Below are 15,467 nucleotides of genomic sequence, written 5' to 3'. Positions count from 1 at the left end.
CTTGAACGGTGGTCTTCCACTGGAATGGGGTTGACTTACCGGAGGCTAACCTCTCAGAGAAAACTGACTCCTCTTCTCCTGGCAGCCATCACTCGCCAAGAGCTACTCAGCTGGACATAGGATTTCATGCCCAACTTCCCTCCGCACACTGGGATTTGGTCTGGCATGGGCTTGCACTAGTCTTGTGCATGCTGACACAACCACTGTGAGTTCCCATGTGCAATTTCCCCCATGTTAGGAAGACACTGTCTCCCTGCCATCATCCACCACCTCTGGCTCTTACAGTCTTTCCACCCCCTCCTTCCAATGACCTCAGCCTTGGAATGGTGTGTGTGTGTGTGTGTGTGTGTGTGTGTGTGTATGTCCTAAACACACAACTGCAGACAATCAGAGACTGCAGACTCTACCCAAGGACTTCTAAAGGGCAGGAGACACTGGAATAAGCCTGGTCTGGCATAAGCCTTAGTAGTTATGTGGCAATAAATGCAACATTTGCTGCCTGGGTATTTAAGGCATCATAACGGAGATGCCAGTGAAGGAGAGGGGGATAAATGAAGAGATCAGGTGATGAGAAAAAAGGGTCTCTGAAAGGGCAGGTGGGAAAATTATATGAGGATGCCTCTGCAAGATGAACCCTGAACTAGAGGTGAACTAATGCCAGTATTTATAAAGAAGTTCCCGTGTGGTTGGCAAAGGAGGGAACCAGCTCAAAGACGAGCAGCCAGAGTTTCAGAGCACACGGGGCTGGAAAAAGGCTTCCTAAGCGCCAGCCCTTGCTCCCTCTCTGCCTGGATCTACATGAGATGGGGAGGGTTAGGAGAAAGCAGCTTTGTTGTGGTGTTTTATATCCCCTTAACGGCTACAAAGAATTACCGGGCAAACATGGAAAAGAAGAGTTCTCGGGTACTCAGCACTATTTCCTCTCCCTGCCCCTCCACTAAGGCTTGGTCCTGAAATCTACCCTGGACTGAGGTCAGAGAATCAATGAGAAGGGACAAGAGATGCCTCCCCCAACCACCCTACACCAGCAGATGAAGAAAAGGGAAGGAGAGGGAGGACACTCAGGAGCTGTCAACAAGCTGCCCCATGGCCAGTGGGCAACTTCAGAGGTAGGAGCTCGTGTGTGAGGCATTGTAAGCACACAGCTACTCCCCAAACCTGAGAACACCGGCCCTTCTGCCCAATCCTTTAATTCCAACTAAAGCACTTACCACGAATGGAATAAATAATGAATCTTTTTATCACGAGTAGTGTTCTTGGAGGGAGACAGCTTTGGTAGCTGATCTTCAGTTTTTCAAAATATTTAACGTATCTATTCTGCAAAGCAACAGAAACCTCAATTTAAGTGGGGATGGAAAGTCCAAAGTCAGCAGGACTAACTCTGCCTCCTTTTGTTCTTCCTCCCCACCTCCCCCTTTTTACAAAGACTTTGTCAGATACAGGTACGGCGAGGAAACAATTGCAGGATGCTATTACATAGTCGGGCATATTTCATGTATGTTGTCTCATAAGTGACTATCTACCAAGAAAAAATACTGAATTTGGTGCTGTGGTGAATGAACTACCATGAAAGGAGCCAATCCTTGCATATGGGCTGCATGTTTTGTTCATGTGTTGTATGATATATAAGATAGTATATGTGCATATAGGTATGTGGGTACTCATGTGGAGGCCAGAGGTTGGTGCTGGTTATTTATCTTCTTGGATCATCATCATCATCATCATCATCATCACTGAGATAAAATCTCAGCATGTAGCCCTGGCTGGCCTTGAATTTGCTGTTGATAAGACCAATCTAGGTTAGAATTCCCAGAGATTTATCTTATTTTTTGGACACAAGGTCTCTTGGTAAACTTGGAGTTTATATCCATTAGCTAGACTGGCTAGCCAGTGAGCTCTATGGAGTGACCAGTCTCTGCCTCCCTCCCTCCTCAGATGCTGAGGTTCCAGACTTGTGCCACCAGGCCTTCACATGGGGGCCGGAGACCCGGATTTAGGTGCTCATGCTTGAGTGGCAGACACTTTCCTGAATGAACCATCTCCAAGTCCCTGCTCATGCTTGAGAAGGTGGCTGCTCAGAAAAACAAAACAAAACACATCAAAACAGCCCCAACATTTCAACATGGTGGTTGAAACTTAGTTATAGTGACCACATTAGAGAAAAAAACATGGTTTGGTGGAAAGTTGCCCCCATTCATAGTAGAACTGCATAAATGAAGACTCTGGAAGACATCCATGTCAGTAAATCACACATCACTCTTCTTTGTCTCTCCTGTCTAGAGCTTCTTCACATTCCATTCCCTTGAATGTTTTTAGGAGGATGCCTTGGGGACCGCTAACCCTATACTTTCCCTATGAAATGTTGCTCATAGGACATTCCTCGGATCTTTCTTCAAGAAGCTGAACCACTCTGGTGTTGAACCAACTGGGAAGTGCTAACAAGATTAACGGTCATGCTTCCTATTAGAAATGGAGGTCTGGGACCAGTGAGATGTCTCCGTGGGTAAAAGCACTTGCTATGCATGCATGAAGAACTGACTTCAAATCTCAAAACCCATGTAAAAGAAATCCAGGCATTGTAGTGTAGACAACTGGATCCCCAGAGCTCACTTGCTACCCAGCCTAGCCCACACATCAGTCTTCTGGTTCAGTGAGAGGCCCATCTCAGGATGCTAAGGTAGAAAGCAACAGAGGAAGGAAGATGTCCAATGCTTTCCTCTGGCCTTCCATGTACACACACAGCACATGTACCTGCACACTCACATGCATGCACCATACACACACACACACAAAAAAAGAAAGAAATGGAAGTTACGTGTCTTTCTGAGTCTGTCACGTTTTCTCTTTATATAGAACCTAATTAAAAATTATATATGACGTGCATGTACATGTATATATTTATGTGTTTGTGTATGCGCATATAGTTCATGAAACTAGAAAGGGTATCATAGCAGGGAAGAAAGAGACCTTAAAGGAATGTGGACACAGGGAGAATAATATGATATGATATTATAATAATACAATATAATATAATATATAATAATATAACTCTAAGTATATGTATTCTATATAATAATGAAGAGAAGGGGGTACTAACTGAGGGAATGATGGACATGGGCCAGAGGGTGGTAGCTCATGGATGAGGACAGCGGACACAGGGGCGAGGGTGAATGGGAACAAAATATGACACATGTATGGAGACATCGTGATGACATCACTTATTTTGTACGCTAACCTAAAATGCTCATTTTTAAAAAAGAAATAGCAGTTCTGAGAAAGGTTTCTAGCAAGTCCTTAACTCTGAAGTGGATGTAATGTGGCCAGCTGAGTGGTCCACAAGTCACAGAATGTGATGGTGGTTAAGAACCACTACCCAACTGCTGGGGCCACCCGTACCCAACCAAGAGTACTCTAGTCCATGACCTTGCCAATTCCTCCCAAACCCGTAGTTGAGTCCTTGTGCTGGTAGCCTTGATAAATGACATTAAGGAGATTTATGTTTTGCTTTGAGGCAGGGTTTCTCTGTGTAGCCCTAGCTGCCCTGGAACTCTCTAATGTAGCCTGGGCTGGCCCCCCTTGAACTCACAGAGATCCACCTGTCTCTGCGTTCTGAGCACTGGGATTACAGGCATGCACTACCATGTCTGGTGGGTAGTAAGGTATTTTTAAGAGAGTCCTTTGGTCAGACACCATGCTGAAATTCTTGTGGGATAAAGTGATCTGTTGGCTGGATTTTCTTCAAAATAATTCGGGTTTGGGGAAAGAAAGCGTGGAGAGTGGTACTCAGGGACTGAGGAGAATGGCAGAGAACCAGCGATGGGCGGCTGGAATGATGCTGATGTGGAATGATGACCATAAAGTGGCCTGCTCTCTTTCTGTGTATGTGTTATGGTTTGAGGTTTGAGGTTATGGTTTGGCTCCTTCATCTGCTGCCTCCCTCAGGGACAAAGAAAGGGGAGCGATTGACCATGAACCTAAACTGAGCCAGACAAACCTTCCTGCCTTTAAATGGTTTCACCCCATATTTGACACAGCACAGACAATTCTCACAGACAAAATTGAGGTTTGAGGTTATGGTTTGGCTCCTTCATCTGCTGCCTCCCTCAGGGACAAAGAAAGGGGAGCGATTGACCATGAACCTAAACTGAGCCAGACAAACCTTCCTGCCTTTAAACTGTCTCACCCCATATTTGACACAGCACAGACAATATAACTTCTCTCCCTCTCTCTGCCCCTACCCCTTTACAACACATATACACAGACATACAGACACACATACAGACATACACACACACAGAGAAATTCACACAGTACAGGATGTTTGGAAATTCCATAATACACTTTCTTGAAAGAACAAAAGGCAATGGCATATATTTCACAATAGTTAGTATATGGAATTAACTGTGACATATAAATACACACATGTATATGAAACACAGCATTATCTGATATATAATAAATTTTTTAAGACAAGGTTTTATCTAGGCTAGCCTCCAAACTGAGATCCCTCTGCCTCACTCTAGAATTATAGGCATGAGCCACCATGCCTGACTCATAGCAGTGTTTTCCAAAATACTTATTTTTCCTTTTCATTCTGTTTTTTTTTTTCTTCTTCAAGACAGGGGTTCTCTGTGTAGCCCTGGCTGTCCTGGAGCTCACTATGTAGAATAGAATGGCCTCAAATTCTGAGATCCACCTGTCACTGTCTCCCAAGTGTTGGAATTAAAGACATGTACCACAACTGCCCATTTTTCTTTTTCTTTAATATAACTTCTCTCCCTCTCTCTGCCCCTACCCCTTTACAACACATATACACAGACATATAGACACACATACAGACATACACACACACAGAGAAATTCACACAGACATAGACACACATACACCCACAAATACATACAGACACACACATATAGAAATGCACAAACACACACACACAGACATACAGGCACACACAAAAAGACATACACACACACACACACACACACAGGTGAGTCATCCAAAAACAGTTCCTGTGATGCTCTTCAGGGATTGAATTGTTCGTGTGTTTGGATAGGTGTCAGGGAATTGAGTGGTAGACTTTATATGATGGCTACAGGTCAGGACCCTCTTACTTTGGGAGGGCAAATCAATGCCTGAACTCTAGAAACAGTAACGAATATAAAATGTAAAGTAGAACGTTCTGGGCAGATCACAGGGCTTGGCATCTGAGGTGGGGCTCTCAGCCTCAGGGAGGGGGCAAAGCCTGGGCCAGGGCACCCGAGCACTGCCAAATGACCATGAGACTGGAAGGGTGCGACACGAAATTAATGACAAGGGCTGATATCTCTCGACCTCCCACAGAACCTTCAGACAGAGATCTTACCTGAGAAGGGGTCTCGATTCCTTGGAACTTAGTGCTGTTGGTTTTATCTGTTCTCCTCTGACCAAAAATGTAAAGACTTTCCTGCCGGAAAGGAGACAACACATCCATAGTTTAGCTGCACTCTTCCTTAAGCTGGTGGCCACTGGGTAGGGGCTACCCCAAATGGCCCAGCTAGAAAGCCAGATCTCTAGACCAAAGACTCATAAATACATGGAAAGTCTAGAAAGCATCTGGTCCAATCTTTCTGCCTTCCATTTTACAAACAAGGAAATGTCCAGGCTCTAGCCACGGAACCATGGTTAACTCAGGGTACCACTGAACCTGGAGCTCACTCATTCAGTTAGACTGGCTGGCCAGCAAGCCCTTGGAATTGGGCTGATCCCCTTCTACAGCTCCCCCCGTGTTGGGGTTACAGGGCATGCACACGCGTGTGTGGCTTTTGACATAGGTGAGGGGGATCTGAACTCGGGTCCTCACGTTCCAACTACAGGCTCTTTACTCATGGAACCATCTCCTCACTCTTTCCAATGGCACTCACTGGTTTGATTAGGTAATACGACCAGCAAGCTCTGGCGAACCACCTGTCTCTAGTGCCCTACCGTCCCATCCTGGAGTTATGGACAGGTGCATACTACCATGTTTTGAAGTGGGTGCCAGGGATCTGAACTCAGGTTCTTAAGCTTGTATAACAGGCCGTTTCCCCACGGAACCATCTCCCCATCCCCTCATTAAGTTGATTTTCTCACTCATTAATTATTGATTTGTAATGTAAAAGTCACCTTCCCAGGACACCTTTTTTTTCCCTTTCACCTGTGCCTTTGGCCCCCAGGCACAAGACCAACTGACTCAGCACTAGGGCAGGCATGGCATTACCCACAGCCCCCAGAGACTACAGGAAACCAGGATAAAACACCCAGTTTCAAAACCTGTGTGTCGAGTTATAAAAAAAACAGAGAGGGTGGTGAGATTCTGGAAGTGTGTGTGTTTGGAAACCAAAGCCCCTCCTCTGCAGACTGTAGGAGAGATAAAGAGAGCTTTCCGAAGTACATACTCTAAGTGTTAAACTCCCAGCAAGCTCCGGAGGCAAATGATAGAATTCTGTTTCAAAATGTGGAAACAGGACCAGCAAGACGGCTCAATGGGTAAAGGAGCTTGCCGCCAAACCTGATGACTGGAGTTTGATGCCCAGGAGCCACACAGTGGAAAGGAAAAAACCAACTTATACATACACTCTAAATAAAGGTTAAAAAAAAAGATTCTTAAAGAACTGGGAAGAGCCCAACTTGTCTCTTCAGACATTTCTAGCAAGGTCAGACATCTCCCCCACACGGACTCTGACTAAGCAGAGACAATCATGTGAGTGGGAAAGTGATCACTTTTAATGACTCACCAGTCGGAAAGATGCTCAAGTCCTTTGGAAGCACTTATCTAATTAATCTTGATATTATTCTTGGGAAGAAGGAAGAAGTCATGTGATTGGCAGTGAGGGGAGGGGAACATTTTGACTATGTCCTATAGCCCAGGCTAGCCTTGAACTTAAGATCTTTCTGCTCCAGTATGGCATGCTGGGATCACTGGTAGGCACCAACAAGCCTGACTGAGCCTTTTTACATTTGCGTGACTTGGCTTAACTTATTTTATCTTAATCCTACAGTTACTGTGCCCTCCCTCTATTAAAATGTTGATAACGTACATATCATGATTTTTGTACTAATTTTTATTTTTTAAAATATTGCACTAAAATGTGACAAATCTTAATTACTGGAGTATTTTGCATCCCCTTAAATGTTGTGTCTCTTTGACCTTAGCCTAGTCCTGGTCCAGAGCAAGAGATCGGTTAATTACCAACTGTACATTAAACAAGGGAATACCAAAGCCAGGGTTTCTGAAAACCACTTCTCTAGTTTAACTCGGATGAGTCATGACTGAAAGAATCATATGACACAGTGATGCTTCAGAGTAAACAGATTCAATCAGTGTGAGACAGTAGAGTGATGCCTCTCATACCTTTGCATTTAAAACTACTTCACTGGCAAGGAGGCAGGCACAAACCATTGTTCCCGTTCTTCCTAGAGAGAAAAGAGGCCATTTAAAGAGTCATTGTTCACCGTAGTGTTCAGTGTAAGAACTCACTCCGAGGACCTGGGGAGATGGCTTAGATCTCGATGAGCAGAATGCATCAGGACTTGAACTCAGATCCTAGAAACCATGTCGAAAGCTGCTGTGACAGTATCAACCTTAACCCCAGCACGCACACACACGCACACACACACACACACACACACACACACACACATACACACACCATGGCATTCATACATACACACATGCACCATAGTATTCACACACATACACTATGGCATACACACACACACACATACACGCATACACGCACGTGCGCGCACACACACATATTACATACCATGGCATTCACGTGCACACGCACACACACATACACACACATTACCCCCCCCATATACCATATACATTAACCCACAATACATTTTTCAAGGTAAAAAACAATTGAGGAAGAGACCCCAAGGTCAGTTCCTGACACCAGGAGCAGAAACATCTAAAATGCATTTTGTACAAGTAAACGTGCTTGCTCCAAGTAGCCCAAATCACTGCTCGGTGGCTATACCTGGAACTCGGTGTCCTACTGTGGGCGTGCTACACGAGTTGCTGTGGACTTTTCTTCAGTCTCTAATGCTGACATTGCAGTGGAGATCAAGACAGTAGCCCTGTCAGGGCGCCGGCACTAAAGCACTACTTACAGACCTGGCCTTTGTAACTAACATGAACAGAACACCCACACCACCATCCAGCACTTGCAATGCCTATTATTCCTTCCATGTAAGAGTTCTTAATTAAAACAATTTTACCCACGGTCTCATGCAATCCAGACTGCTCGGAATCACCACAGGTCTGACGCTGAAGGCCCAGGGCATGGATTTCCTTCCCGTCATCCATCTGCACCCCCACACTATTTTCTTCCATAAATGTCTCTTCTCGTCTTAAGAGATGAGATAAAGACTTGAGGTAGACACTCAAATCTGTCTTCTTCAAGGCAGGCTTGCACAAGCCTGTTTGCTTCTGCCGATTTCTGTGACTTGGGTCTTCAGCAGAGTGATAAATGGCAGGGTCTCAAATCCCACTCAGTTCCCTGACACCTATCCAACACATGAACAATTCACTCTAGAAATAGATGATCCACATGATCCTAAACCACTCAAACATATACCCAAAGGACTCTATATCTACCATAGAGACATCTGCTCATCCAGGTTTATTGTTGGTCTATTCACAATAGTCAGGAAATGAAACCAGCGTAGATGTCCTTCAACTGAGGAATGGATAATGAAAATGTGGTACATTTGAATAATGGAATATTAGTCATCTACTAAGAAAAACAGAGTTATGAAATTAACCGGTAACTGGATGGAGCTGGAAACAATCTTTCTGAGTGAGATATCTCAGATCCAGAATGACAAATGTAGCATGTTTTCTCTCATTTGTGTCTCAGTGGGTAAACAAACCATACTGAAGGGTAGATCCCATGCCCAGCAGTAGATGGACATCACAGAATAAACTCAATGGTGTTTTTGGTTATTTTTTTTTTTGTCTCATGTTGATTTGTTTGGGCATTTTTATCTTACTGGTCTTTGTATATTATGGTTTCCAATTTTGTGTGGGCTTTGTGTGCGTGTATTTCTTATTCTTTTTCATTTTTTCTTTTATTCTGACTTTTAAAAATTGGCCTGTTTGATTTTTTTTTTTTTGTTTTTTTTTTTTGTTTTTCGAGACAGGGTTTCTCTGTGTAGCTTTGCGCCTTTCCTGGGACTCGCTTTGTAGCCCAGGCTGGCCTTGAACTCACAGAGATCCACCTGGCTCTGCCTCCCGAGTGCTGGGACTAAAGGCGTGCGCCACCACCTGTTTGATTTTTAAGGATAGAGAGAAAGGAGGCATAGAGTTGGGTGGGTGGAGAGGTGGGCAGGATCTGTGTGATGGGGGAGGGGAACAACTATCAGAATACAGTGCACACATTTTCAATAAGAAAAGTACTTCTTTTCTAAAATAAACCAGTGACAGATTTAGTAGTCATGACTGAGGTCTCAGTATTTGGAAGGAGACAGGAGGATCATGAATTGGAGGCCCGCCTGCAATACATAGGTAGTTCAAGGACTGATTGAGCTATTAATCCAAACTTTTCCTCAAGGAAAGGAAAGAAACAAACAAACCCAAAACAAAATTAAAAAAAAAAACATCTTTCTGAACAAATAACAGCAACAACAATAAAACAAATAAAATTCTAATGGTTACTTCCAAAAGAAAACATACTCATGGCCAATAGGTATATAAAAATGCTCAACGTCACCAATCACCAAGGAAAAACACATTAACCACAATAAAATAAGTATGATAAGGTGATATATGTGTTAATTAGTTGCATTCAGCCATTCTACAATAAATATAATGACAAAAATATAATGCATATCATTATATTATTAAAAAGATTATGTTAATTAAAAAGAAAATATAGCCTTAAAATAAATAGTGCTGTTCTTTTCTAAAGATAAAACATCATTGGTATTTTTACAGACTTACATTGTCAAGTTAAGAGTAAGATAATCTAAATATTTAGTAAGCAGGGGACTTAACCCTTCCTTAACTCTTTCTTTCTCCTTCCCTTCATTCCCATGGTCCTCTCTACACCTCTGCCATTTCCTTTCCTGTCTTCTTACATCCTTCTGTCCTGAAGCCAGTTAGTTTAAAGGGTTAATGATTAATATGATTAATAGCGTTAGTTCTCATGCATGTTTCTTTTCAAAGAGGGAAATTTTAAAAAGGTGGTGTTACCTTTTCCTCCCATACAGTGAATTGCCACAACGTTTTCAGGATGTTGAGCCATCCAATCATTTACTTCCTTGGAGAACAACAACATTTCCCTGATTTCAAAAATAAGATTTTTCATTCAATTAAAATTTTTTTCCAAAATAGTAATTTTTCTAGAACACCGAGCCTTGGCATTTGGCCCTTTTCTGACAGTCAGTGTGGAGTAAAACTTACTCGAGAGTGGGGACATTATGATCATCAACCATGATTCTGCGGACCCTGTAGTGGAAGTTCTTAGGGTCATAAGCGCTCTCACCTAAATTAAATAATACATATGTCATACATCTATTGACACCCTGTAACACAGCAAATGATAAAGTTCTAAGTAGATTTAGAGTTTCAATTAGAAAATTCCTTATCTGTCTTCAAGAGTAGTTTCTGTTAGCGCTAACAACAATTTTTCAGAGTTGAAAAAAAAAGTTTGGCAATTTTCCACCTCAGGCAAACTAAACTCATTAAAAAAATTATTATTTTTTTTTTTTGCTGGGCGTTGGTGGCGCACGCCTTTAATCCCAGCACTCAGGAGGCAGAGGCAGGCGGATCTCTATGAGTTCGAGGCCAGCCTGGGCTACCAAGTGAGCTCCAGGAAAGGCACAAAGCTACACAGAGAAACCCTGTCTCGAAAAAACAAAAATATATATATATTTTTTTTCAAGACAGGGTTTCTCTGCGAAGCTTTGGAGACTGTCTTGTTACTCACTTTGTAGACCAGGCTGGCCTCGAACTCACAGAGATCCGTCTGCCTCTGCCTCCCAGTGCTGGGATTAAAGGCGTGCGCCACCACCGCCCCCACTATGCAGCCACTAAACTCATTTTAAAAGGAAGCTTCACCTTTCGTTTTCTAGTGTCCTCTCAGTACATAGTCATGAGTGTTAGAAACCGCAGAGCAGAGACAAATGTAGTTGACAGAGATGTCGGCTCCTGAAAACTTTCATTTCATATACAGGCATTGAACAAATCACCAGAGACAGAGTGGTAAACTGAGGAGGTATAATATTCCCAAAGGGTTGCAATTTTGTTTCTGTTTTAACCCAGTGCGCTCTCCTCATCACAACCTACTCCAGGTGGGTTAGAGAGCAGACTTGTGAATGTTTGCACCTTCAATGTAACCTAGAAGGAAGTAAACATTCCCTCACCCTGGAACAGACATTCCCTAACATGGCTCACCTCTGCGCTGCCCATCCGGTCCTTCTAGGCCCACCTACGCCTCTCTCCTGGGGTACTTGGTGCTGGGTGAGCTACTTTTCCTACCACACGAGGCCAACACAAGATGGGGAATTTTACTCTAACTCTTAAATACTTATGAATAAATGAAATGTAGGAGAGGAGTCAGCGGAACCAATCTGTTCTCTACCTACAGTCACACAAAAATGAGTTGTGTACATACTGCATAGATTGTAGACTTGATAGTGGTCTGGATGCTTGGAGTCAAGGAACCGCACAACCTCCTAAAGAAAGACAGACACAAATGTTACCTATGCAGTGTCATCCAGAAGTAACTAGGAGTAACCAAAAATGGTTACAATTGTTCCACCTGCTTCTCATTGGCATCGTCTAGTGAAAATTCCCTGAATATGAGGATATGTAGATTTTACATCCTCTGTAATCTGCTATTAAAGAAGGCTGAGATAGTCATATTAGCCTCTGCCATAATCTGAATTGAATGCCCCCTATAAGCTCACATGTTTAAACACTCGGTCCCCCAGCTGGTGGTGCAATTTGGGAAAGTAATGGAGCTTTAGGAGGTTGAGTCTTGCTGGACAAGTGGGCTACTGGGAGAAAGTATTGAGGCTTTATATCAGAGTATCACTTGATCACTTGCTCCTTCCTGAGTGGATACATTGTGACCAGAAAAGAAATTCTCCATGACACATAATAATCAAAACACTAAATGTACCAAAGATGAAAGAACTTTGAAAGCTGCAGGGGAAAAGGCCAAGTAACATATAAAGGCAGGCCCATTAGAACACCACCTGACTTTTCAATGGAGAATTAAAAGGCCAGAAGGGCTGGATGGATGTTCTACAAACTCTAAGAGACCATAGATGCCAGCCCAGACTGCTATACCCAGCAAAACTGTCCATCTCAATAGACGGAGAAAGACATTCATGACTGAGCCAAATTTAAGTAGCATCTATCTACAAATCCAGCTCCACAGAAGGCACTAGAAGGAAAATGTCAACCTGAAGAGATTAACTCTTTCAAAGGGTTCCACAAAACAAGTCTGGGGTTATCTTATCCGTGTTTACACACAGTGTTCCTGCGGGGAACTTAATTAGAAAATACTGTAATGAGGCATAATGCTAGATTCCCCTCTCCTCTGCATCACACACCACATAACTAGATTCCATTAAGCTTTCGAACTGCTCCCACACCTTCAAATAAGTTAAACGATTTCATTGTTTTGAATGTTTTAGATGTTTACAATACTCTAAATTTTGGGGGAGATTGCTATTGTTTTGTTGATCATCATACTTTAGCACACAAATAAAATTCACTTAACTTATAAGAAAATAGTAGGATTTAAACTATAGAAGTGGTTGTGATGGGCCCGGAAGTTCTGTCATACATAGGCATTGCTCTTTCAGGCAGTAGTCCAGCCCTGATGATTTCTGATTGTGTTGAAATAGTTTTACTAACAAATCACTGTGATTGCCAAATTTTTACTCCAAGAGCAGAGGTTTTCAAACAAGGGTGCACTGGTATAGACTACAAATATAGCTTCTGTTTTTATAAATTATTTGGACTTTTGACTATTTTCTCCTATTTGCTGTTTCCACATCAGTGCAGATTGCTGTCTTGATTTTTTTTCACGACAGGTCACATGAATTTCTCTCCTGCTAAAAATGCTTGTCTTTCTTTTAACATATTGACATGTGAAAAGTGACATATTCACTTCATAAATATTTCCATGAGGAAGTTAGAAATGATGAACTTTAATGTTGTAGGGACAGACTTTGCTCCGCGTATCCAGGTCCTCTTCAGGGTTCTAAGGAGTGTACTTCAGGATAGCAGAACATTTTATGCAGACATGGAAATGATGAAAACTGCTTTTTAGTCACATGATTTGGAAATTGCATAGAAAGCTTATCTTACATCTTACCGATATATCATTATTCCAATCATGACTTTAATTTTAGAATGCATTTCTACCAAAAGAAAGCTTGGAGTAAATTTCTATTCACATTATAGGAATTGTTATTAAAAGAAAAAAGAATCTTGCTGTTTGGGGTTTTTATTTCATTTATCTAAATATGGAGAACTTCAATTATGGAAAATTAAAATATATATTAAAAACATATCATTCATTCCCTATGTGGAAAATTTTGAGTTCTGGTATTTTTTCAGAATTGACAAATTCAAGTATGTTTTGTTTTCAAATGAGAGCCCATTAGCTTCTTTCCCACCACATAAAATTGCTTTTCATAAAAGCCACAATAATCGTTGTGGTCTAATGCTTTGAGTCTTACAGATTTTTCTTTTTAAATGTAAGACCTTTTAAACAAAGTAGTGGTTGCCATCTTGTTGCTACTAAATATTTAGTATTACTGTGTAATTGTAAACAAAAATATATAAAGCTTTGTATATAATAATGTAGCAAAAAAAAAAAAAAGTTAAGGCTGTTCATCACAGCTGTGTGGCCCCACATGCTGGTACCGATTTTCTGGGTTAGTTACTTTTCCTGTTGTGTGCAAACATCTGACAGGAAGCCACTCTAGGGAGAAAAGGGGTTTTGTGTGTTTGTTTGCTTTGGCTTATAGTCCATGCATGGAGGCATAGCAGCAAGTGTGACCCTTCTGAAAGAAGAGAGTGGGCAGGAAGTGGGTAGGTCATCAAGCCCCCAAATCTTCCTCCAGTGACCTGCTTCCTCTAGTGACCCACTTACTTCCTCCAGGGAGGTACCAAGTAATAAAGGCTCCACAGTCATCCATAACAGTACCACCACCTGGAGACCAAATTTTCAAACACATGATCCTTTGAAGCATAAGTCACAGTAAATTCACAACGTATGCGTATACATATACATATGCATAGGAATAGCCAATAGTTCTACATGAAAAATATATATGTATACATGCTTAAGTTACAGGCGTATTATGAATCCCTTTATACTTTACTCAGTGTAAAAAAAAAAAAAACTGATCTTAAGGATTTGATGTTTTGGTATGAATCCATCTTTGACTCAACCTGTTTTACCTGTTTACTGATCTACCTATTTAGTTGACCAGAAGACTTCAAATACCTCCCAATCAAATGTACATAAAGTATCTAGCGAAAACTTCAGCTCTGCTACACAATCTACTGCAAGATGAGCAGTTTCTGTCCCTATCCAGAATAAAGAGTAACAAGCCACATCAAGGCCAAATATTAAAAGGTAGTTGAAAATGATTTCCAAAATATGTAAAGAACTCCAGAGACTAGATATGAACAAACCAAACAATCCAACTAAAAATGAGGTGCAGATCTAAACAGAGAATTCTTAACAGAAGAATCTCAAATGGTCAAGAAACAGTTTAGAAGATGTTCAACATCATTAGTCATCAGGGAAATGCAAATCAAAATGACTCTGAGTTTCCATTTTACACCTGTAAGAGTGGCAAAGATTAAAAATACAAGCAACATCTCATGCTGGAGAGGATGTGGAGCAAGGGGAACACTTCTCCATTGCTTGTGGGAGTGCAAACTTCTACAGCCACTTTGGAAATGAGTGTGGCAGTTTCTCAGAAAACTGGGAATCACCCTACCACAAGACCCACCTATACTGCTCTTGGGTATATACCCAAAGGATGCTCAATCATACCACAAGGACAATTGCTCAACTATGTTCATAGCAGCTTTATTTGTAATAGCCAGAACCTGGAAGCAACCTAGATGCCCCTCAACCAAGGAATGGATAAAGAAAACGTGGTACATATACACAATGGAATATTACCCAGCTGTTAAAAATGACACCAGGAAAGTTGAAGACAAATGGATGGAACTAGAAAATCATTCTGAGTGAGGTAACCCAGACTGAGAAAGACAAACATGGTATGTACTTATTTGTAAGTGGATATTAGCTATAAATAGAGGGTAACTATGCTACAATCCGCAGACCCAGAGAGAATAGGTAACAAGGACAGTCCATAGGGGGACACCTGGATCTCCCTGGGAAGGGGAAATAGAAGAGATTTGATGAGTGGACTGAGGGCAGGTGGGGATGGCAACA

The 15,467-nt window shown here is 41.9% G+C and overlaps 1 protein-coding gene across 1 annotated transcript in view; it reads right to left on the bottom strand.

Annotated features, from left to right (window-relative positions):
- The window catches only part of LOC114686265 (phosphatidylinositol 3,4,5-trisphosphate 3-phosphatase TPTE2-like), a 51,711-nt gene that overhangs the window by 17,707 nt on the left and 18,537 nt on the right, over positions 1-15,467 (bottom strand). Inside the window, exons 7-12 of the mRNA XM_028860934.2 lie at positions 11,646-11,706; positions 10,433-10,514; positions 10,223-10,311; positions 7,373-7,434; positions 5,366-5,446; positions 1,212-1,317 (exon numbers count right to left, since the gene is read on the bottom strand). Coding sequence (XP_028716767.2) covers positions 1,212-1,317; positions 5,366-5,446; positions 7,373-7,434; positions 10,223-10,311; positions 10,433-10,514; positions 11,646-11,706 — 481 coding nt within the window. The remainder of the gene's footprint in view (positions 1-1,211; positions 1,318-5,365; positions 5,447-7,372; positions 7,435-10,222; positions 10,312-10,432; positions 10,515-11,645; positions 11,707-15,467) is intronic.

This window comes from Peromyscus leucopus, chromosome 17, assembly GCF_004664715.2.
Source record: "Peromyscus leucopus breed LL Stock chromosome 17, UCI_PerLeu_2.1, whole genome shotgun sequence".
Lineage (NCBI taxonomy): Eukaryota > Metazoa > Chordata > Mammalia > Rodentia > Cricetidae > Peromyscus > Peromyscus leucopus.
The sequence above is the reverse complement of the archived record's forward strand: the minus strand, read 5'-3'. Positions and strand labels throughout refer to the sequence as shown.